The sequence below is a fragment of the Pelodiscus sinensis genome, chromosome 32 (genome assembly GCF_052426305.1).
Source record: "Pelodiscus sinensis isolate ZL-2025 chromosome 32, ASM5242630v1, whole genome shotgun sequence".
In the NCBI taxonomy this organism is placed as follows: domain Eukaryota; kingdom Metazoa; phylum Chordata; order Testudines; family Trionychidae; genus Pelodiscus; species Pelodiscus sinensis.
This window is the reverse complement of record NC_143083.1, coordinates 15,714,787-15,735,745: the sequence shown is the minus strand read 5'-3', so window position 1 is coordinate 15,735,745 and position 20,959 is coordinate 15,714,787. Positions and strand designations below refer to the sequence as shown.

The following is a 20,959-nucleotide window of genomic DNA, read 5'->3' as shown; positions in this document are numbered from 1 at the left end:
CTCCAGCGCAGTGCTCATCCACTGCATGGATGGGATTTTCATCCCTTCACCCGCATGTCTGTCGGCAGGTGTGTACACAGCTAGGCAGCAGGCAGGGACAAAACACAACCTATCAGGTGATGTGTTAGGGAGGGGGATGAATGGGGAGGGCATGTAAGGGGTTCGGTGCGTGGATGGGTTGTGTAGGGCAATGTTTATATAGGATCTGGGAGCTTGTTTGGGAGACATCAGGCAACTTACCATGTCCTGCAATTCCCCCATCCTACCTGGGCAAGCTTGCCTTTGTTTCCCTGTAGGAGGCGGCTGGGATGTTGGGGGAATCTCTGACAGAACAGAATGCTTAGCCTGCACAACCAGGAATTCAGGGGTTAAAGCCATTTGCTGATGTCGTAAGACTAAAATTCCCCCTCTGGAAATACCCAGCTGACCCTTGAGAACCTGCTATGAGAGGGCTGGTTCTTACTATCGGGGGGTGGTTCCAATTTCGGTCTTAAATAGGTGCTTGAGGGTGGGATGTCTCCTCAGAAAGAGATCGGCCCCAGGCAGTGCCCAGCCAGCCAGCTGCTGGGAAGGGAGGGAAGGAAACAGCTGCCTGCCAACCCCTGTTACAAAGGGATTAGCTGGAGTGAAGACATTTCCCTCTAGGCAAGCAATGGAACCAGCTTCTCTCCTCCTGCTTCTCAGCCTGGGCTGGACCTGCAGAGGTAAGTTCCCTAGAGACCACAGCAGCTCACAGGTTCTCTGGGCTGGAGAGATCGGGGTTCCCTGCTCTTCTATTCTGGCCCTGGGTCCTGCTTTGAATTCTTCCTCTTTGCTGTATGGTACTGCTCTGTCGGTACAGCCACAGCAGCTCTGCCTCCTGGTGCAGCTGTGTCCCAGTGATCTGAGCACAGGGCTCCCAGGGATCTCTTTGCCTGCTCCAGATTGGCTGTGATAGGGGTGCTGAAGAGGGGACTCTCTCACAGGACTGTCTCCAGCCTTGTGCACGTGGCCTGCAGTTATTCAGGGTGTGGCACAGTGGGGTCCTGGTCCGTGGCTAGGAGTGTTAGGCAGGCAGCTAATATAAACAATAATCCCACTTCCTTTTCTCTTCACTGCACATGGAGCTTTCAGACCCTGATTGTTCCCCTGTGAGCTTAGACTATTAAAACTGGCTCAGAAAGGGAGGAAAAAACACGTCACCTGCACCCCCAGATTCTGGCTGCATCTCAAATGGGATTACACACCTGAATCTCCGGGAACAGCTGGCTTAGTTCTTAGAACAGTGCCAGTAGCTCAGCACCTAAGGAATCGGTGGTTGTGAGTAGCGGTGCCCTCAGCCACATTCAGGGCTAGGGCTGGTATTTGTTAGAAAGTCCCAATGAGGTTGCTGCATTCCGGAGGCAATCCATACAGACCGCACCCCACAGAGCTACTGAGCCGGGCTGCTCTCCTTGTCATGCTGAAATAGACGGCTGGTCTCACAGACCCGCTCCTCGCCCATGTGCCGCGGCCCACATGACACCTCCCTTTCCTGATCCTGAAAGTTTCCAGTGCGGAGTCCCCATTCCCATCAGCTGATGCTGCGGGAGCTGCTGGCTCTCGGTGTCTCTGACCCCTGTGCCCTGGCGATAGTTTAAGTGACTCGTGATGCCGTCCAGCAGCTGGACATTGGAACCATGAAACCAGCGTTCAGTGCTCCGAGCCCCCCAGCCCTGGGAAGTGCCCTTGCAGAGTTAAAAGCCAGATCCTCAGCTGCTCTGAATCACTGTCACTCAAAAGCGCACAGCCTGCTGCAAAAAATGGAACCTTCATCTTGTGCACTGAGCTCTCCAGGGAGTCAGTCAACAGCAGACTGCTGCCCTCTTGGTCCTTTCCAGAACAGTCAAGGGTTGTCGTGGCTCAAAGTTTCCACCGCTGCTGTGCCGCCCAGACGTGGCTGCGTTGCAGCAGTGGGGTTGGCTCGGCATCTTGAGATAAATGTAATCAGCATGTGGCATTCACATGGCTCGCCTCTGGCTGGCCGTTCCTGCTCCACGCTGGCTGCCTGGCTCCCAGCAGGGGGCTAACCGGTGATGGGTGACCGGTGTTTGGGATCGTTTTTGAATCACCACCTGTAAAATCTTTGTGGGGAGTAGAGACTCGGGGTCTGTCCCGTGTGAAGGGTCCCGAGGCCCAGCGCTGCCGGGCTGCCCCCTCGGCATGCAAGGAACCTGCTGCGGCTTCTCAGGCCAGTTGTGGGGAGGGGGAATCGGAGCCTGCAGCCCAGGAGCCAACCCTGCTGTCCTGGGAGGCCTGAGGGGCTGTTTGTGCGCTTGCCGCTGGCTGAGGTCACCACCACGGAGCCCGCTGGAGGGGAAGTGAAGCTGAAGGGAGAAATCCTGCCTCTTTTGAAGACGAAGGCAAAATCACCCTTGACTCCACTGAGGCCGGAATTTAACCTCAGAGCGGCTGCATCTGCAGCGTTCCCGACACGCCCACTATAGTGCACTTGGGTGACATTTGGTGGTTTTTAAAGCTCACACCCGGGAAGTCCTAGGATTCTGGGGGTGTCTCAGCACCAGGAGTGCCGGGATTCTGGGGGTGTCTCAGTGCCGGGATTCTGGGGGTGTCTCAGCGCCAGGAGTGCCGGGATTCTGGGGGTGTCTCAGTGCCGGGATTCTGGGGGTGTCTCAGCGCCAGGAGTGCCGGGATTCTGGGGGTGTCTCAGCGCCAGGAGTGCCGGGATTCTGGGGGTGTCTCAGTGCCGGGATTCTGGGGATGTCTCAGCGCCAGGAGTGCCGGGATTCTGGGGGTGTCTCAGCGCCAGGAGTGCCGGGATTCTGGGGGTGTCTCAGCGCCGGGATTCTGGGGGTGTCTCAGTGCCGGGATTCTGGCACAGGAAACGATTGTGGAGACAAGCTTGATACGGTGACCCGAGCGCAGTGGCTCAGAAAGCAGAAAACTGAACCCAAACTCTCTCTGCCTCCCTTTCCCTTGGCAACAGCTGCCTTAGCTCCCCCTGGGCGCTCACTGCTCTTCCCCACAGGAGCCTTGTTTTCACCACTTGCTGCTTCCCGCTTTTCTCCCCCCACCCAGGCCAACTGACCGTGCTGCCCCAGGAGCCGCTGGTGGAGGTTGGAGGCTCCATTCAGTTGAACTGCTCCCTGGACTGTCCGAATGGGAAGGTCCAATGGAAGGGGCTGGACACCAGTCTGGGGAACATCCTCTCCACCCCCAGCTACAGCCTCCTGAGCGTGACGCATGCCACCGTAGCCATGGAGGGCACGTGGATCTGCATAGGGCATTGCCAAGGGAGTTCCCTTCAGGAACAGGTCGATCTTCAAGTGTACGGTAAGTGCCCTGCTTCGGTGCAGGTAGCCCCTGTGGCCTGACACACCCCAGACGCCAAACGCACTGGAGCCCAGCGGGGGGACAGTCCATCTGAGCCACAGCCTGTTACCGCCCCATAGGCCTGACCCAGGCAAACAGGAGGGAATGGCCGAGCGTGCTGGGGAACAAGCCAAACGGACCCTGCACAGACAGTGCTGCCAAAGGCTTTGGAGCGGAAGGAAAGCCAGACCCCTGCTCATCCCTGTCCAGCAGGGCTGCTTCCGGGGTGAAGTGCAACAAATGGCACATCAGGGTCACTGGGCGGCTGTGTCCCTCTTGGGGGCCTGATCCTGTATCACCCGCCCTGCCCAATTCACAGAATCCAGCTAATGTCGGAACTTACAACCCAGTGGCCCAACTCTGCGGCCATCCTGACCCTGACCAAGGCGGGATGCTTAGAGGAAAGTATCCAGCCTTCCTACCCCTCACGTTGTGCCCTCCAACACCCGGGGGTGCCTGTGCTCACTATGTGTCCTGAAGCATGAGGACTGATGACTAAAATGCAGCCCTTCTGGGGTGGAGGATGGCAGGAGGCCTGGCTCTCAGAGGTGAGGGGCACCTGCAGCAGCCACTGAAAGAATGGGAGCTGTTAGTACCCGCCCCTCTGAAAACCAGATCCTGGAGTTTAAGGTCTAACTTGAAAGGCCCTCCCCACTGCATGGACCTCTGGCTACCTAGCAGACCCCGACAGGCCTAAGGGGGCAACTGCTCCGGGGGGCCTGGCGATGCAAAAGGGCCTGGAGTTCCTGGGCAGCTGTAGCCACAGGCCCTGTAAATTACTGCTGGAGCGCCAGGCCACGCTGAGCTCTACCGAGCCCCAGCCCCCGCTTTTGCCTCCCTGCCTTGCCACTGCCGCGGAAAGAGGAAAGGCTGAGCTGACTGGCCGAAGGTTTGAACCTGAATTCCAGGCAGGCCAAGTACAGCCAGTCCCCGACTTACGAACGAGTTACGTACAGACAGTAGGTGGTAACTCGATCTGTTCGTGAGTCGGGTTCCGTTCCCCGACGTACGGCCGCGCTGTTCGTAAGTCGGGTTCCGTTCCCCGACGTACGGCCGTGCTGTTCGTAAGTCGGGTTCCGTTCCCCGACGTACGGCCGTGCTGTTCGTAAGTCGGGTTCCGTTCCCCGACGTACGGCCGCGCTGTTCGTAAGTCGGGTTCCGTTCCCCGACGTACGGCCGCGCTGTTCGTAAGTCGGGTTCCGTTCCCCGACGTACGGCCGCGCTGTTCGTAAGTCGGGTTCCGTTCCCCGACGTACGGCCGCGCTGTTCGTAAGTCGGGTTCCGTTCCCCGACGTACGGCCGCGCTGTTCGTAAGTCGGGTTCCGTTCCCCGACGTACGGCCGCGCTGTTCGTGAGTCGGGTTCTGTTCCCCGACGTACGGCCGCGCTGTTCGTAAGTCGGGTTCCGTTCCCCGACGTACGGCCGCGCTGTTCGTAAGTCAGGTTCCGTTCCCCGACGTACGGCCTCGCGCTGTTCGTGAGTCGGGTTCCGTTCCCCGACGTACGGCCGCGCTGTTTGTAAGTCGGGTTCCGTTCCCCTACGTACGGCCGCGCTGTTCGTAAGTCGGGTTCCGTTCCCCGACGTACGGCCGCGCTGTTCGTAAGTCAGGTTCCGTTCCCCGACGTACGGCCGCGCGCTGCTCGTAAGTCGGGTTCCGTTCCCCAACACACGGCCGTGCTGTTCGTAAGTCGGGTTCCGTTCCCCGACGTACGGCCGCGCTGTTCGTAAGTCAGGTTCCGTTCCCCGACGTACGGCCGCGCGCTGCTTGTAAGTCGGGTTCCGTTCCCCAACATACGGCCGTGCTGTGCGTAAGTCGGATTTTGTTCGTAACTTGGGTTCCGGCCATATAGGAGGTTGGTCGTAAATGCGAACGGTCGTAAGTCGATGCGTTCGTAGCTCGGGGACTGGCTGTATTGTAACCCTGCAGCCTGGCTGGCCAAGCCACTGGAACAACCGCCAGAAAGGTGGTTTTGTGGCTTCTGGAGTGAAATTGGCCGCTGGTCCCTGGACAGATCGGAGAAGACTCCTCGGGGGAGGGGGCAGGAATTGAACGTCCCACTCACTCCCCTCCCCAGTGGCCACTCCTGGCCCAGCACCCGGGGCCCCGACCCAGGGTCGATAGTGTGGCTAGGCAGCCTGCCCTTCCTCACATGCCATTCTCCCCTCAGCTCTGCCAGACACGCTGCAGCTGGAAACCCAGCCCAGGGCGCTGGTGGCGGGGCAGCCGGCCCATCTCCGCTGCTCAATTAGCAAGGTGTACCCACCCAGCAGCTTGACTCTGAGCTGGTATCAGGGGGACCAGAGGCTGCATGGCACAGAGGCCAAAGAAGAGAGCGACGAGGAGGAGCTGTTCAGTTACCACTCGGAGCTGGAGGTGCCCGGGGAGAAGGTGACGGTGGGCTCGGCGTTCAGGTGTGAGGTGGCGTTGCTGCCGCCAGGCGCAGAGAGGCCTTTCCAGCGGGTGAGAGCAGTGACTGTGAGCACAGAAGGTACGTCTGGTGGGTGGGCAACGCCCCTTGCCAAAGCCTGCCCCAGCCATCTCGCCGTGAGGATCTCCTGCTGCCAGGCTGCTCATTAGGGATGTGAAAATCCCATTTAATTCATTAACCAGCGTTGATCTAGTTAACTGATGAAAGGGGGGGGGGGGCTGCCTGTAGTGAGGAGCAGCTCCAGCCCTGGGAATGGTCCTGCTGCTCCCAGGCACCGGTTGACCATTCACGTCCCTACTGCCCATGTGAACTCTGGCCTGTGATGCCCAGGCAGCAGGGGGGCCAGGCTGGATAGGCCTGAATCCACCTGTGTGGAGACCTTTTCCTAACCCCTTCCCGCTCTCCAGGAGTCCCCCAGCTCCTGGGGCCTGGCTCCAGCCCACCCCCCGCAGCCTTCCTCCCAGCCCCAGACGGCTCTGCCCCCGAGTCCTCTTGGAAACCACCCTGTGCAGTTAGGGATCAAGGAAAGGGGCCCTGTACGTGCTGGTCCTTTTTGCTGTCGAGGGCCCTAATCCCAGATGTCACTGGTGGCATGAGAGATGCCTGTGAGGGGTCTGATGCTTAGTGAACATGAGAACAGCCACACTGAGTCGGACCAAAGGGAATCATCCCGGGATTCCTCCCCTGTGGCCCATTCTCAGCTTCTGGCAAACAGAGGCCAGGGACACGATTCCTGCCCATCCTGGCTAATAGCCATTGATGGATTCTCCTCCAGGAACTTATCTAGCTCTTTTTTTGAACTCTGTTAAAGTCCTGGCCTTCCCCGCATCCTCCAGCAAGGAGTTCCACAGGTTGGCTGTTTGCTGCGTGAAAACACTGCATTATATGAAGGGAACAACTAAGCAGTGGGTAGGGCTTGAGATTTCTGATGCAGCCATCTCTCTGGAGCTGGGCTCAGAGGGGTGGAATGAACCAGCAGCTGGAGCGTGTTCAATAACAGCAGAGTTCAGGGGGCCATTTCCCTGACTTGTATAGCTGCAGCTCCTTAAGGACCAGGCCACAGAGCACTGGTAGCCAAGTGTCAAGAGCGTAATCGAAACCTTCTGTTTACAGCTGTGGCAGAGGAGCCCACAACTGAGTCAGTCCCTGGCCAAGAGAATCCTGGCACCGAGTCCCTGGCTACTACAGAGAACCCCATCGCTGGGCTAGTGGCTACTGCAGGGAACCCAACCACAGACTGGACTTCTGCAGAGAGCCCCTCTGTGGAGCTCACGGTCACCTCCCACAAGCCCAGTCTCAAAGCCACCCCTGACCACCGCCTGGAGACCACCGAGACCCTCGCCACCGAGTCCAGCACCGCCCCGCAGCGCCCCAGCGCCACCCCCTGGAGCCGCCGCAGTGACACCAGCTCTGCTCCAGCAAGCCCCACAGCGGGCGTGGCTACGACAGGGAGCCCCTGGCCCGAGCAGACCACAGGTGGCAGGAGCCCCGCAACAGCATCTGTCTGCAGCCTTCGGATCAGGCCTGACCCTCCCGAAGGGACCACGGGGGAAGCCCTGAAGATCACGTGCGAGGCAGAGTGCGGTGAGAGTGTTGCCGTCAGGTGGCAGGAAACCCCCGTGGCGCTGTCTCAGTACCAGGAGGAGGCGTCCGAGGGCAAGTCCACCCTGACGGTTGACCACGTAGATCTCACCTACCAAGGGGTCTATAAGTGCATCGTGCCGAGCAGGAGCCTCCAGCTGGCAAGCCTGCACATCACGGTGTCTGCCGGTGAGTCATGCACAGCGCGTTGTGTTCAGGGGCAGCTGGGCCAGCCCCGGAGAGAGGGGGCTCCCTGGGATCGTGTGTGTCTCCTCCGAGCCGGACTCTCACCGGTAGCCACAGGCAGCCGGTCCGCAAGGGGAGCTCCCCTCACGGACCAGCTCCCACCTGGCACCCTGCCCTGCTGCCTCTGATACAGTGGCAGGGGACTCCTTGGGAGTGAGATGCACTGGCTGCCGGCCCCGCCCTAGGGACGATAGATGGTCGACTAAGCGATAAGAATTCATGAGGTTACTCGACTATTCCATTAACCCCAAGGCTGACCCAGTATGGCCGCTCTTATGCTCTCTGGCCGGGGCCGGATCCCTAGGCTCTGTCACGTAATCGGTGCCCAGGGCCGGTTTCACTCTGCCTGCACAGTGCAGGGGCGCAGGCTGGGGAACTTGAGGCCCAGAGGAAGTAGCTGCATTACTCAAGTGCCAGGAAGCGCCCAGCGGTACCGAGACCTGGGCTGTGAGGTTTAGCCAGGCAGGTGTAGAGGCCAAGCTACACTAAGGGCTCAAGCTCGGCAACTGACAACTTGTCTTCTCTTTGCAGCCACCTTCGGCACCGACTCGGCCATTGTCGTCGGGACAGCAGGCTCCCTCCTGGGACTGATCGTCACGGCCTTTGCCTCACGGCGCCTGTGGAGGCGGCTCCACCCATGTCATACTCAGGAGTGCTGACCAGTCCGTTCTTGGGGGGAGAAGCGTCTCCCATCTCGTCAGTGCTTGGGAGAAACAGAGCGAGAAACCCTCTTTTCCTCTTCGAAATTCCTACCTGCATTATTAGTGACTGCCTGACACCTCTGCTAGGTACCGGAGTCGCCCCTTAGTCACCGGGCGCTGGTCAATACTGATTATGACGACCGACGTGACTCCTTTCACTGGTGAGCTTGCTGGTCGTTATGGAACACCTGGTACAGTATTAGACCCAGCCAGGCCCCTGGGGCTGCACCTGTCCAAGGACGGAAGCAGAGGATCTGGGAAAGCAGAGCTGAGCAGCCCCTCGGCTGATCGCTCTCTTTCCTTTCCTCCACTTCACTCCTTGACAGCCTGGTTTCCTCTCCAGCCTGGTGCTGGGACGTGGCACCTGAAGCAGGCGGCGGTGTCAGGGTACGGCAGATTCCAAAGCAGACCGATGGACTTTCCCCTCACGGTATATTTAAAACTTTCTTCATTGAAGCTTCCAGCTCGTGAGAGGCTGGTGCGGTGTCCAGAGGGCTGGTCTGAAATTCTGCCTCCTTCCTCCTTATGCTGGCTTCTCAGTCGGACAGTCCCTGGGGTCAGTTGCTCCTGGTTTTGTTTCCAATATGCTGCAAGCTTCCGGGGGGAGGAGGGAATTCCAGGTGCACCAAGGACGGGCTGGGGATGAGCAAGGGTCAGGGTTAGACCCCTTGGGTTGGGGCCCAATAACCTGCAGAAAAATCAGCCAAGGCCACACACAAATGAGGCAAAAAAACCCAACCTGCACTGAGTGAGAGAAACCCTCACAGACGTGGCCTCGACAGTCACCTCACTACCCCCAAGCTCGTCTTGGGAGGCGGGAGGCACTGAGGCTCAGGGCCGGATTCACTCCTCTGGGGGGCTGGGACTAGACCAGACTCTGGGGCCAGGCCAAACATGAGGGGTTCAGTGTGCAGCAATGGGCTGTCAGGGAGCAGCTGGAGGTGCAGGAGCGGGATGAGGGGTCTGGGCAGAAGGCAGGGTGCAGGCGCAGGGTGGGGGTGTGCAGTCTGGGTGGGAGGAGAGGTGCAGGATGGAGGCACCTATCTGGTGCAGTTCCTGGGACAGGGAGCAGATGACTTGTGCCCATGGCTTGCCTTAATTGGGTCTCCTAGGCTCCCCCATGCCCCCACAGCAGGGAGCTGGTGCTCCAGCCATGGCACCTCCCCACCAGCACCAGTGAGCGAGGGGTGACCTGGAACACGGCAAGCTGCAAGCCATAGGCTCCCACCCCGCAGCTTAGACCCTTGGAACGGAGTGGAGGCTTCGCAAATGCACAAGTTACAAACGCTCAGTGGAGCGCTGTGCTGCTCCCTACAGCCATCTCCAGGCGCTGGATCTGCTGCAGCTACAGCCTCTCCCTCCGAGACGGGATTGCAGGCCTCCTGGAGAGGGCTGTGGGGTCGCTGTCTGGTTCCTTCCACGCCAGCCCCATCTCAAAAACGGGATGGAAACGGAAGTCGGTTAATCTGTGTATTTAAAACAAATGTCCTAAGAAACCCCTCCCGCGGCTGCTGGTGAATAATCCGTATTGAAGGCTGAGGCAGCAGGAGACCTGCTGTGCGTACGGCGTTTGTTGTACAGGGAGAATGGCTACGTGAATAAAGGGGCCGTTTTTACATCCCTGGTGTGGTTTTCTTGGCATGTATCACTTCTCTCTGCTCTGGCCCTACCGTCTGCCTGTCACTGGGCTGTCGTATGCTGGAGAGGGGGCAGGAGGCCTCTTAAGAACAGCCCCACTGAATACACTGCTGTGGGCATTTTGACCTCTGCTGGGTACGATGGTGCCCTCAGCGTTTGCAAGAGGCTCTGAATTGCAGCTTGCCAATTCGATGCCCCCTTGATGGCTCAAACAGAAAAGCCGGCTGTCATGGCTGGTACAGAAGCATTGCTCACTCGATCGGAGAAAGATGGGAACCCTAGAAATACCTTCAAGAAACCCCAGGTTCTTCTTGGTGCTGGAGCAACCGGGCAGAGCTGTGCTCTACACTCCCATTCTCTCCTGCTGGTTCCTGGCCAACAGCTCTTCTCTCTACCCTAGTTCCCGCATAATCCTCTTGGCAAGGAAATTCCCCATGTATGGCCCCTGGGGAAACTCTGCCAGTCTGCACCCGGCTTCCTGCTGCGTGGCGTAAGCCCTGCAAGGCGTTACTCCCTGTGCCCCTGACTAGCAAGGGTGGAGGTGAAGCAGCCAGCAGAAAAGCCCATTTAGTCCTACTCGGTCAATAGGGGCTTTAGTAACACATCTGTCCTGCTTGGCAGGGAGGAACAGCCCTGGGGCTCAACAGGCCAGTCCTCCCACATTCTTACTCCTGCAGGCGGCCTAGTATCTGTGCCCAGCCAAGGACAGCTGTGGCTGAAGCAGCTGCCAAGCAAGGTGAGCCTGACCCGTCCCTGCAGGGAGAGCTGTGGTGTTTTATGAAGCCCCACAAGCCACCTTGGGGAAGCCAGGAGAGCACAGAAAACTCAGCTGGGACACTGGACGTGGCAGGCCTGGTCCTGTTTCTCCTTGTGGCTGCCGGCCGGCATGCACCGGTTGGGGCCAGGGCTGCAGAAGGGGAACCGGAACAGAACTGCTTCCCTCCCTAGTAAGGTCAGGAGCTAGCTGACGGCTGGGGCCCTAGGAGAAAGGGACAACTTGGCTGCAGCCCATCTCAGTGCTAGTTCTGAGTTGTGCAGGAAACGTGGCAGCTTGGGCCTGGAATGAAGCCCACAATTCCAGCCTCTGTTCCTTGTGCCAAGAACTCTCTGGACTGAGCTCTCAGAAACCCTGCGGGCACTGGGGCCGGCCCAGCAAGCTCCTTCCACCCTCTGACCTCCCAGCTTGAGCAAATACAACTCAGCAGAGCTCAGAGCAGCAACCACACACCCCCACTCACAGAAAAGGAGAAGACCCTCTGCACATCCAGCAGGCAGGGGCCAATAGTGACCCCTGTTGGAAGCGAGGCGAGGCTACTGCCCCTCACTTTGTGGGCTCAGCGACCACACTGGGGGCAGTTAACAGGGTTTAAAAGAGAACTAGATAAACTTGGCTATTAGCCAGGCTGGGTGTCCCTAGCCTCTGTCTGTCAGAGGGTGGAGGTGGATGGTAGGAGAGAGATGGCTTGATCATTCCTTACCTGTTCGATTCCCTCCCTCTGGGGCACCTGGCATTGGCCACTGTGGGCAGACAGGATACTGAGCTGGATGGACCTTTGGTCTGACCCAGCATGGCCTCTGTTATGTTCTCAGGCAGAGGGCAGGTCACCCGCCCAGCGGCATGTTGCGGAGCAGCCTCTGTGTGATCCACCAGAAACTGGACTAAGATTATTGTACGGTTCTGACTGGCCCTGCTGCCCTGAGCCAAAAGGCCAGTCTTCTGTGGCTGAAGAGGCCAGGCCTTCTGGGAACCCCGCCAGCCTGACAAGTTTTAACCCTGAAATTCATAACTATTCTTTAAAGAGGAAGCACCCACTTTCAGCCATGATTAACGGAGGAATGGCCACCCAGTCATGCTGTGGTGCAGACAATGGAATTTCCTTCCCTGTCCTTTTGGTGAAGCCAAAATCCCCTTTTTCTCTGCACCGACACTGTTTAGTTCAGAGCAGCGTTTGCTTCCAGAAGAATCCCCCACTTTCCTAATTGCTAAAGCGCTAACACCCCAGTCAACAGAAACCAGCTGCATGTTTACAAGTCAGGCTCCCCACCCCCAATTGCTTTAGCTTCTGGGCAAGTAACAAACAAACCTTAAATGCCATTGTTTAAAATAAGGCTGTAAAAGGTTGCAGGGTTATCCAATAAACATTAGGCTTACTAGACTTCTTACTGGGACAGCAGACTGGAGCAGCCCTTGCTGAGTCTGGCCAGCTGTGTGGGGTGCCAGGCAGGGCCCCAACATCGAGCCGATGGGACCCCAGCCATGTGAAGGTGGCAGGCAGGGCCCCAGCTGCTCTGACTTGGCCAATGGGACCCCAGCCATGTGAAGGTGGCAGGCAGGGCCCCAGCTGCTCTGACTTGGCCGATGGGACCCCAGCCATGTGAAGGTGGCAGGCAGGGCCCCAGCTGCTCTGACTTGGCCGATGGGACCCCAGCCATGTGAAGGTGGCAGGCAGGGCCCCAGCTGCTCTGACTTGGCCAATGGGACCCCAGCCATGTGAAGGTGGCAGGCAGGGCCCCAGCTGCTCTGACTTGGCCCTTGTGGACCAGCAGGCCCTTGGCTCTGGCCATGGCTGTGCTCCAACTTGGCCTGGATGAACCAGCTGACCACAGCCATGTGGAGATGGTAGGCGGGCCCTGGTGTTGCTGGAGCAACCAGGCAGAGGTGTGTGTGTGTGGGGGGGCGGGTCAGCTACTCCCAATCACTCCAGGTGGTGGGTAGGGACCCAGCCCCAGTCTGCCCACTGACAGTTAAATGTTATAATTGTGATCATTTAACCCATTAATGGTTATTTACAGCCCTAGATTAAAACCCCCTTGAGTGGCCCTCACCCCCAGCTCTGCAGAGGTGGAATGAGCTGTGCAGTCCCCATTCTGCAGATCTAACTCAGAGCTTATTTATTAATGACCATGGGAACATCCTGAGAAGACTTTCCAGTGGAACACGGCCTTAGGGTGGAGCCCACCTCTCCTTGGCAGCTGCGTGTATTGGGGGAAGGGAAAGTCTCCAGCACTTCACATGCCTCCAATCTCAGCTCTGCTCTCCAGCCCTTCTGTTGGGGAGCGGAGCTCCACCCCCCACCCCGCTTGCATGGTTTGCCCGGCACCGGCGAACACAGTAAGGCAATTACTGCACAGCCTCCCAGAACTCACCCCAATGGCCTCTGCCACGCTGAGGTAGGTGAGCGATAAGAAACATGACAGTGACAAGCTTGTGATTTAAAGCCGCCGACAGGCAGCGTTATGGCCACAGGAACACTTACCAAACAGACTACGTGGCTGCTTCCTCTTTGGGATTTTTCTCCACTGCCAGGAGTGGGGCACACCAGGCCCTATCGGCCCCCTTCCCTTCACCAAAACCCCCGATGCACCAAACCCATTCCTACAGCATTGGAACCAAGAGGAGGGGACGAAGGGCGGGGGGCTAAACAGAAGCACCAAAAGCAAAGATGCCCAGGGCGATTTGTAGTGTAGAATGGGAAAGATCAGTTGCCTCTGCGGGACAGAATGCAGCATCACTGACAGCGCTCTGCTCGGGTCTGAGATTGGAGCACTGAAGATCTCTGTCCTGGGCTAAACTGGACAGTGTCACCAGCCAGAAGGGAGTAGAAGTGGGATCACAAAGGAACCTTTGGTCAGACTGTAAACCGGAGTCCAGCCAGCTGACAGCACCACTGAAATCCTGGTGAGCAGCCCCTGCCACAGCATCCCATTCCTCGGGAAGCTCTGTAACCGGCACGGCACCTGAGCTGCTCCCAAGCCCAGTCTCCTTATCACATGTAGTCAAGATTCTGCCTCCCTCCCTGAAGGCCTAGCCTCTGTATTGGCTCTCAGCACATTCCCAGCCTTCCCCAGAGTAGGGACAGACTCCAAGACAGGGGCAGTCTAAGCGAGTCAGACAGATCACAGCCGCACGGGAGCAGAGAACTTGCATGCCCCTAGCTATGCACTGTGCGCTGGTGCTTCAGCAGGTTGGACTTGTGGTTGAAGGACCTGGAGCAGTGTTTGCAGCTGAACTGCTTCTGGTTCTGATGAGTTCTCTTGTGCTGCAGGAAGGTGGAGAAGTGGGTAAAGCTCTTGGTGCAGTGCTCACACTTGAAGGGCCTCTCACCCGTGTGGATGCGCTGATGCTCCTTGACAGAGGCTTCCCATTTGAACCTCTTGCTGCACTGGGGGCACTTGAAAGGCTTCTCCTCTGTGTGGATGCGGAGATGCTTGATGAGGCAGGAGGTGCGCTTGAAGCTCTTGGCACACACGTCGCATTGGAAGGGTGCTTCGTCCGAATGGACCTTGCTGTGCTTGGCCAGGTCCCCAGCCAGCTTGAAGTGCTTGCCACAGGCATGGCAGCGGTGGGGCCGCTTGTCCGAGTGGACCAGGCGGTGCTTGATGAGGTCAGCACAGCGGATGAAGTCCTTCTGGCAGGTCTCGCAGCGGTAGGGCCGCTCGCCCGTGTGGATGCGCTGGTGCTCCTGGAAGTTGGAGAGGTGCTTGATGTCCTTCTTGCAGATGTTGCAGCGGTAGCACTCCAGGGGGACGGGCACACGGCTGAGGAGCCGGTGAGATCGTTTCCGCTTTCTCCTAACTGGGGAATTTGGAGAACTTTTCACTGCTTCCATGGAGTTGGAGACAACCTGGAAAAGCAGGGGTTTAGAGCACCCCATGTGCACTCACTCTGCACTTTATAAAGCATGAAAGAAAGAAAGCTCCCCACCTCGAGGGCCTTCCGTTCTAGCCGGGGCAGCCCATCCATAGAGGCGAACTAGGCGGTCGCCTAGAACGCCAAGTTAAATGGGGCACCAAATGGTGGCTCAATATCGTTGAGGGGTTTGGAGGTGGGGGCAGGGGTAGCCTAGGGCACCAGTTGCTGGCAGCTAGTCTAGGGCCTCCCCTGATTCTAGCGCAGGCAATGAAGGGGCATCAGTTCAGGCGATTAGAAATGCCAGTGATCAATGCTAGAGGCCTAATGGCAGATGCAGCTTTAAAGGAGGGCACAGGCAGACTGAGCTGGTCTAACCGCAGGAGGCAGCATGAAAGAAGGGAAACAAAGGGACATGGGGAAAGGGGCCACGGAGCAGGAGGAGGGACTGTGAGTATGGACTTTATGATTAGCCACATGGCACAGTCTCTAGTACCCTGGGGGGGGGGGGGGAGCCACACCCACTCCCTTGTGCAAATCTGTAGGGAAGAGGGGATTTTATTGCTCTTATTGCTGCACGGGAGTCCTGCCGGCCTACAGTAACCCGTGTGTGCCTCAGTTTCCATGGCGATGGGACTGTGCTGCCACAGCCCCCCCCCCATGGCCGATTCCCTTTGGAACCTGGGGGGGGGGGGGGCGGGGGGGGGGACCAGGTGACACCTTGTGCCCGGGAAGCGAGACAAAGGCGGGAGGAGCCTGGCTGGGAGCCGGGCAGTTTCAGCTGGGGGGAGGGGCGGTGCCCTGGCTGCGGGGTGGCCCCTCCCCCTCCCTCCGGGGGGGCCCTACGTCCGGCGGGGGGGGGGCAGGGCCCGGTGACTCGCCCCAATTCCCCTCCCCCACAGCTCCCGCCTTGGGGCCCGGGCACGGCCAGTTACAGGAGCCCAGGGCGCCTCGGACCGCGGGGGGGGGGGGGCTACTCCGGCATTTCCAGCGCCCCCCCCATTCCCGGCCACCCCCACTCACCGCCACCGCCCCCCCCTCACTCACCGCCCCCCCTTCCCTGCGCCCCCCCATTCCCGGCCCCCCCTCACTCACCGCCCCCCCTTCCCTGCGCCCCCCCATTCCCGGCCCCCCCTCACTCACCGCCCCCCCATTCCCTGCGCCCCCCCTCACTCACCGCCCCCCCCACTCACCGCGGCTCCCCAGACTGCTCGGCCCCACCCGCTCTCCGCGAGGGAAGAGGTCAAAGAGCCCCGGATGCAGAAGCCCAGGTCAAAGGTCAGCGTCCATAGGGACCGGTTGCTAGGCGGGGCCTGCCCGCAGTCGCTATGGCAGCCGAGCGGACGCGGGGCGGGGCCGGATGGCGACCCCGAGGGCCCAGGGAGGCAGGAAGCGAAGGTCCCAGAACTAAGATGGAGGCGACCAGGCTTCGTTGCCCACAGCCAAGATGGCGGCACCCGCGCTTTCTCGGATCATCCGGCTATTGTACAAGATGGCGGCCGCCAGAGGCTCCCTCGACCGTTGATTGGATGCAGGGGGCAAGATGGCGACCAACGGTCTTCTTCACCCTCTGATTGGCTGCGAGTAAGCGATACGGCGGACAGGCGGGTTCCTCACCAACTGATTGGTAGCCCACAGTCAAGATGGCGGCAGAGTGGCTTCCCTGCCCACAACCAAGATGGCGGCCTGCGAGAAGCGGCGCTCAGCGCCAGCCCCGGTAACCGGGAGCGGGCTCGTGGAGCCGGTTCGGGCGGGTGCCGCAGGCCGCGAGCCGGAGAGCGAGGCCGAGTTCCTGCTCCAGGCCGGGGTGACGGCCATGGTGCGGGAGGCGCTGCTGAAGGTGCTGGAGGCCCGGCCCGAGGAGCCCGTCTCCTTCCTGGCCACTTACTTCGAGAAGCTGGTGCTGAGCGGCCCGCGGGCCGGCGGCGCCGGGGACCTGCACAGGCAGCAGCAGCGCCTCGGCCGGGCGCTGTGGTACGCGCGCCTGGCCCACCATTCGCACAGGTGCGGGACTACAACTCCCGGCATGCTTCGAGCCAGGCCCCAGCCCTCTGTCTCTGGGCGAGCGCGTGGAGCATTCTGGGAGTCGTAGTCTGTGACGGGCACGCAATGCATGCTGGGACATGTAGGCTCCATGGCTGCGTTCACACTGGTCTTTTCCTGATCCTGATAAATCCGGAGCGCACACCTGGTGGTGGCAGCCTGTAGGGGCTGCTGGAAGCAGATTCAGGGGTGCTTGCAGCAGCTTTGGCTGGGTCATCCTTTGCCTTTCTGCCCTTGGTCTCGCAGGCACTGCTGCAGGTGCAGGGGACTGGGTGTGAGGGTCCAGAGATGCTTATCTGCCTTGGGTAGGGTCACCAGTTTGATGGGAGGGCTGCTATTCCTGGAGGCTCTGTCACCTAATATAAAAATTAATCTTCAAGCAAAGAGCATGTCCTGGCAAATGCAGGACAGTCGCATACCCAAAAGAGCCCAGTTGGGTGGGCTATGACTTTGGGTGGGTGGGTGTCAGCCCCACACCATGGCATCTCTCCCCAGCCAGAACTCTGAGCAGTGAGGTGTCGGAGCGCCGGCAGAGCGGGGTCAGCGCCCATGTCCCAGCCCCCCTTCCTGGCTGGAGTGCTGAGTGGCATGGGGTCCGCTACCACATCCTAGCCACGCTCACAGGTTGGAGCGTCAGCAGCTCAGGACTAACTACTAACTACTGCACACCAGCCCCACTCCTGGCCAGAGTGCCAGGCACAGCAGGGGCTGCCCAGACTACCCAACCTGCGGGGGTGGGCCTGCATGAAAAAATGGATGGGCCACAACCCGCTCAGGGCCACTTGTGGCTACGCCACTACTCTAGGACAAACTTTCAGAGTTGGTATCTATAACTCTGAGTAGTAAGTGAACCTGTGTACCCTGCTTTGCTGTCCAGAGCTGGATTAAAGAGGATGGAGCAGAGGCAGAGAGAGAGGGGGTGGGGTTTAATGTTGTTCAGTATAAGTCATCTTGCATGGCAAGAAAATGTGCCCCTGTTGTCTGGAATGCTGAAACTTGAGCCAATTTTGTTTTAGTAGCAGTTGCTTTAGCGAGGGATATGTAACTTGGATCTTCCGCCCCACTCCCCGCCCCAGTCCTGTGTGCTAATATGTTCTTTGATTGTGTGTCGTGGCAGGACTGCTTTTAACAACAACGTCAGCATGGCTTATGAGTGCCTGAGTGCCAGGGGCAGAAGGAAGAAGTCAGGTGTCAATGGAAGACTCTACAGTGAGTTGCTCAAGAAGATCTGCCAAGATGGAGAAGCCCCTGAAGAGGTTGTTTCTTCTTTGCTGAGGAAGATCCAGTGTCGGGACCACGAGGCAGTACCTTTTGATGTCTTCCGCTATGGAGTACTCAGCTGTTTTGTGCTTCTGGAGTTTGTGGCAAAAGCTGATACCTTATACGACGTACTGGATGATGGCTCTGGCATAGCAGATGAAAGTGTTTGCCAGGCAGTCCTGGACACTCTGGAAGAAGCTCTCGGAGCCACCGACTTCTCGGTACCCATCCGTTACTTGGAGGCTGGATCTAAGCTTGGACCAGACTGTTTGGCTTTGGCCATGGACAAAGCATTGCTAGACAGGAAGATTTGCTCCTCCATGAACAGGGAAGAGTTTCTAAAGAGAGCCACAGCCCTATTCATTGCAAAAGTAAAACCTATTGACTGACACCTTGCAGTTGGGACAACACTCGCTGTGTTTTCCTATGACTTCAAATGAAGCACGTTACCCTGGGAATACATCAAATCCTGCGACTTTGGGTGGCCAGAGTAGGCCACAGAGGGAGCAAAGTGGGCCTGCCAGTTCCTATCCTAAAGGATAGGATCTACTTGACTAAAGAATGCTTATCTTAAATTTCTCATTCACCTCCTGGCTCCATCCTGAACACCTAAATGCCAACCAACTGTAGCATTTGATCTGCTGGCTTGTATATCAGAACTTGTATATAAGAACCTCCTATTTAAAATGCCTGTTTATTTTCTACAGCTATTGTAAACCTCTGCTGAGGTTATAGCTTGGGGAACATCCAGGAAACCAGCTAAAAGTGAGGCCTTATAGCCTGAGCACATTACTAGAAGTTAGGGACTACTGAGCTGTTGTCCTGGCTTTGCTACTGATATATTTTGTGATTTTTTTTTTTTTTTTTTTTGGACAAATCACTTAAGTTGTGTATTCCCTGTCTTTAAAATGGGAGTAATACGTACCTCAGAGAGTTGTGGTGAGGTATAACAAATAAATGCAGCTTTGGGAGGATCTAAAGTGCTATTTAAGTATTGTTAGTAATGTGAAGTAATACATTAAATACACAAGATGACGCACATCTGGCAAGAATTGAGATTTCAGCAAAAACACTTGCTAGTTCTGCATTTGGCCAGTGGCTGAATTTCAGACACCTGTATTAGCATTAAACTATTCTGGGGTTTTTCATCATATCACAGTTTACTAAACTGCATCCTGTCACTTGAACTTTCACAAGCAGAGATCGTACATGACTAGTAAGCTATACAGCAAAATTGGTATTATACAGATTTGCTAGTAAGTCTGGAATTTGAGCAAAACCAGGCTAAATTCTAATTCCCTTATGCTAATATACCTTGCTATGTTTACTTAGCCCTTCAACTATTGTTGTTGGTTGGACCATACCATATCTATTTGTGAGTTTAGAACTATGATTATTCATGTCATTCAATTATTGGTGTATTAGAGGCCATTAAACTGTTTAATCTCTGTTAGTTTTGCTATACACATTTTTATTCTATGGTAGCCTTTATTGCTAACAGTGCTACATTTTATAGCTTTCTCTAGGTGCCCCCTGTGTGAATTAAAAAAATATCCCTGTGTTGTAGGAAAGGGCAGCAGGGGGAGAAATAAAGGGAGACTTTGAAAATAGGCTTCTAATTTCGGGTGCTCAATGTTTAACATCTCGGGCATCATTTTTTTCAGAGATGCTAAGCACCAGCAATTCCAACAGGAGCTCTGCAAATCAGGCTTTTTATCTTAGAATTTGGGCATCCAAAATTAGAGGCCACTTTTCTTGACTTGCATGCGATGCCTCAGGCCTATTTTCCAGTTGGGTTTACTGTTCTTCCTAGTGAAACAGAGTTATTGTGAGATGGGTGCCAGGAAGGTGGTGTGGTCTTTAGGAGATGTTTGTTTTGAGTTGTTCTCGCTGCATATTACAGAATTGTGAGCACTGGAGCTTATCTGCCTACCTTTTGTCAGAGTAAAAAGTAGGCCACTTGAAATATACACAAATCCTTCATCCATCAGACATGTTCCTTGTTTCAATGTGCTCAGTTGTGAGAAGAGCCTACTCTGAATATGGTACTGATATAGAACACATTGTTATGTAGCTGCTGTTTCCAAGAGATGCTTTGTCCTACTCTAATCCCTTTTATCCAAGGGATTTAGAAACATTGCTCAAGAATTTCAAAAGTGACCAGTGAATTTGGACACCCAAGAGAGCTGATTTTCAGGAAGTGCTGAGTTCCAGCCTCCTGAAAATCAGGATGAGACTCAAATTCTCTAGCTGTCTGCTAATCTTGGTCATTACACCTCACAATAAATGGTGAGAGAGTATTTGTACAACATCCATTTTAATAGTTGGAGAAGCAGAGACCCTAGAATTCAAGTGACTTCCTTTAGGTACCCAAACAAAGTAGTATCAAATTCAGTAGGGTAGCACAAGCTTCTTGTCTCTCAGTAGACTGTAGCAACTAAAATTAGCTGCAGTCTCATCAAGTTTTTTATATTCTTACGGTAGATAGATCTTAAAAGTAAATATCTACTGTGCTAGTCCTCCGTTGTGGACAATTTCCTATACTTAGAAAGTATACTTGAGCACTGAATTATACCCCCTCATAATACATTACGGTTAGACATTGAAATGTCATAATCCTAAACAATGGCTCCACTTAACTGACAAGTATATAATCCAGCACAACTGAAAACATTTGCTTTTGATAAACCCTGTCCTGCAGTAGAGTGACTGTATTACAAACAGCCGGGGAATATACAGAGCTATCGTCATCTATGTGATGTGAGTGGCATTTTATTATCTTTTATCCAAATTCCCCACTGCTTTATCTATAAACTCTATACAGATAGGATGCCCCTGCCAATTAGTGAAATGCAGCCTGCTGTGGGACAGAATGGTCACAGTTCCTAATGACAGTTTAGGCCTTGGTAGTAAATAATTATCTAAAGATGTATTTGGCCAGACTGCTGTAGCGTCAACAAAAAAATGGGATGGAGGTCTCCAATAGCAACAGGTGCTCAATATCATGGTCTCACAGGGCAAGTGAAAGACGGTACTGCTAGTTTCAGGTACCCTTCTTGCCCTCTGGCATTGTGCACAGC

The 20,959-nt window shown here is 56.4% G+C and overlaps 3 protein-coding genes across 3 annotated transcripts; 2 read left to right on the top strand and 1 right to left on the bottom strand.

Annotated features, from left to right (window-relative positions):
* Positions 1-186: 186 nt before the first annotated feature.
* Positions 187-9,926, top strand: MADCAM1 (mucosal vascular addressin cell adhesion molecule 1). The gene is made up of 5 exons (XM_075902586.2): positions 187-704; positions 3,058-3,312; positions 5,520-5,840; positions 6,894-7,550; positions 8,139-9,926. The coding sequence occupies exons 1-5, from the start codon at positions 653-655 to the stop codon at positions 8,264-8,266; spliced, it is 1,413 nt and encodes a 470-aa protein (XP_075758701.2). The 5' UTR covers positions 187-652; the 3' UTR covers positions 8,267-9,926.
* Positions 3,191-15,901, bottom strand: LOC102461656 (uncharacterized). The gene is made up of 2 exons (XM_075902589.2): positions 15,770-15,901; positions 3,191-14,571 (listed from the first exon to the last, which is right to left on the bottom strand). Exon 2 carries the CDS (start codon positions 14,554-14,556, stop codon positions 13,879-13,881), a length of 678 nt encoding a protein of 225 aa, XP_075758704.1. The 5' UTR covers positions 14,557-14,571; positions 15,770-15,901; the 3' UTR covers positions 3,191-13,878.
* Positions 15,902-16,254: 353 nt separating this feature from the next.
* Positions 16,255-19,332, top strand: TPGS1 (tubulin polyglutamylase complex subunit 1). The gene is made up of 2 exons (XM_014575471.3): positions 16,255-16,580; positions 17,737-19,332. The coding sequence occupies exons 1-2, from the start codon at positions 16,255-16,257 to the stop codon at positions 18,266-18,268; spliced, it is 858 nt and encodes a 285-aa protein (XP_014430957.2). The 3' UTR covers positions 18,269-19,332.
* Positions 19,333-20,959: the final 1,627 nt, after the last annotated feature.

Bases quoted from the DNA above. Each gene is read 5' to 3' on its own strand.
- MADCAM1 (XM_075902586.2), top strand. From the start codon at position 653: ATGGAACCAGCTTCTCTCCTCCTGCTTCTCAGCCTGGGCTGGACCTGC. The intron at 5,841-6,893 runs GTACGTCTGGTG...TTCTGTTTACAG, and splicing joins AGTGACTGTGAGCACAGAAG to CTGTGGCAGAGGAGCCCACA. The intron at 7,551-8,138 runs GTGAGTCATGCA...TTCTCTTTGCAG, and splicing joins GCACATCACGGTGTCTGCCG to CCACCTTCGGCACCGACTCG.
- TPGS1 (XM_014575471.3), top strand. From the start codon at position 16,255: ATGGCGGCCTGCGAGAAGCGGCGCTCAGCGCCAGCCCCGGTAACCGGG. The intron at 16,581-17,736 runs GTGCGGGACTAC...GTGTCGTGGCAG, and splicing joins CTGGCCCACCATTCGCACAG to GACTGCTTTTAACAACAACG.
- LOC102461656 (XM_075902589.2), bottom strand. From the start codon at position 14,556: ATGGAAGCAGTGAAAAGTTCTCCAAATTCCCCAGTTAGGAGAAAGCGG.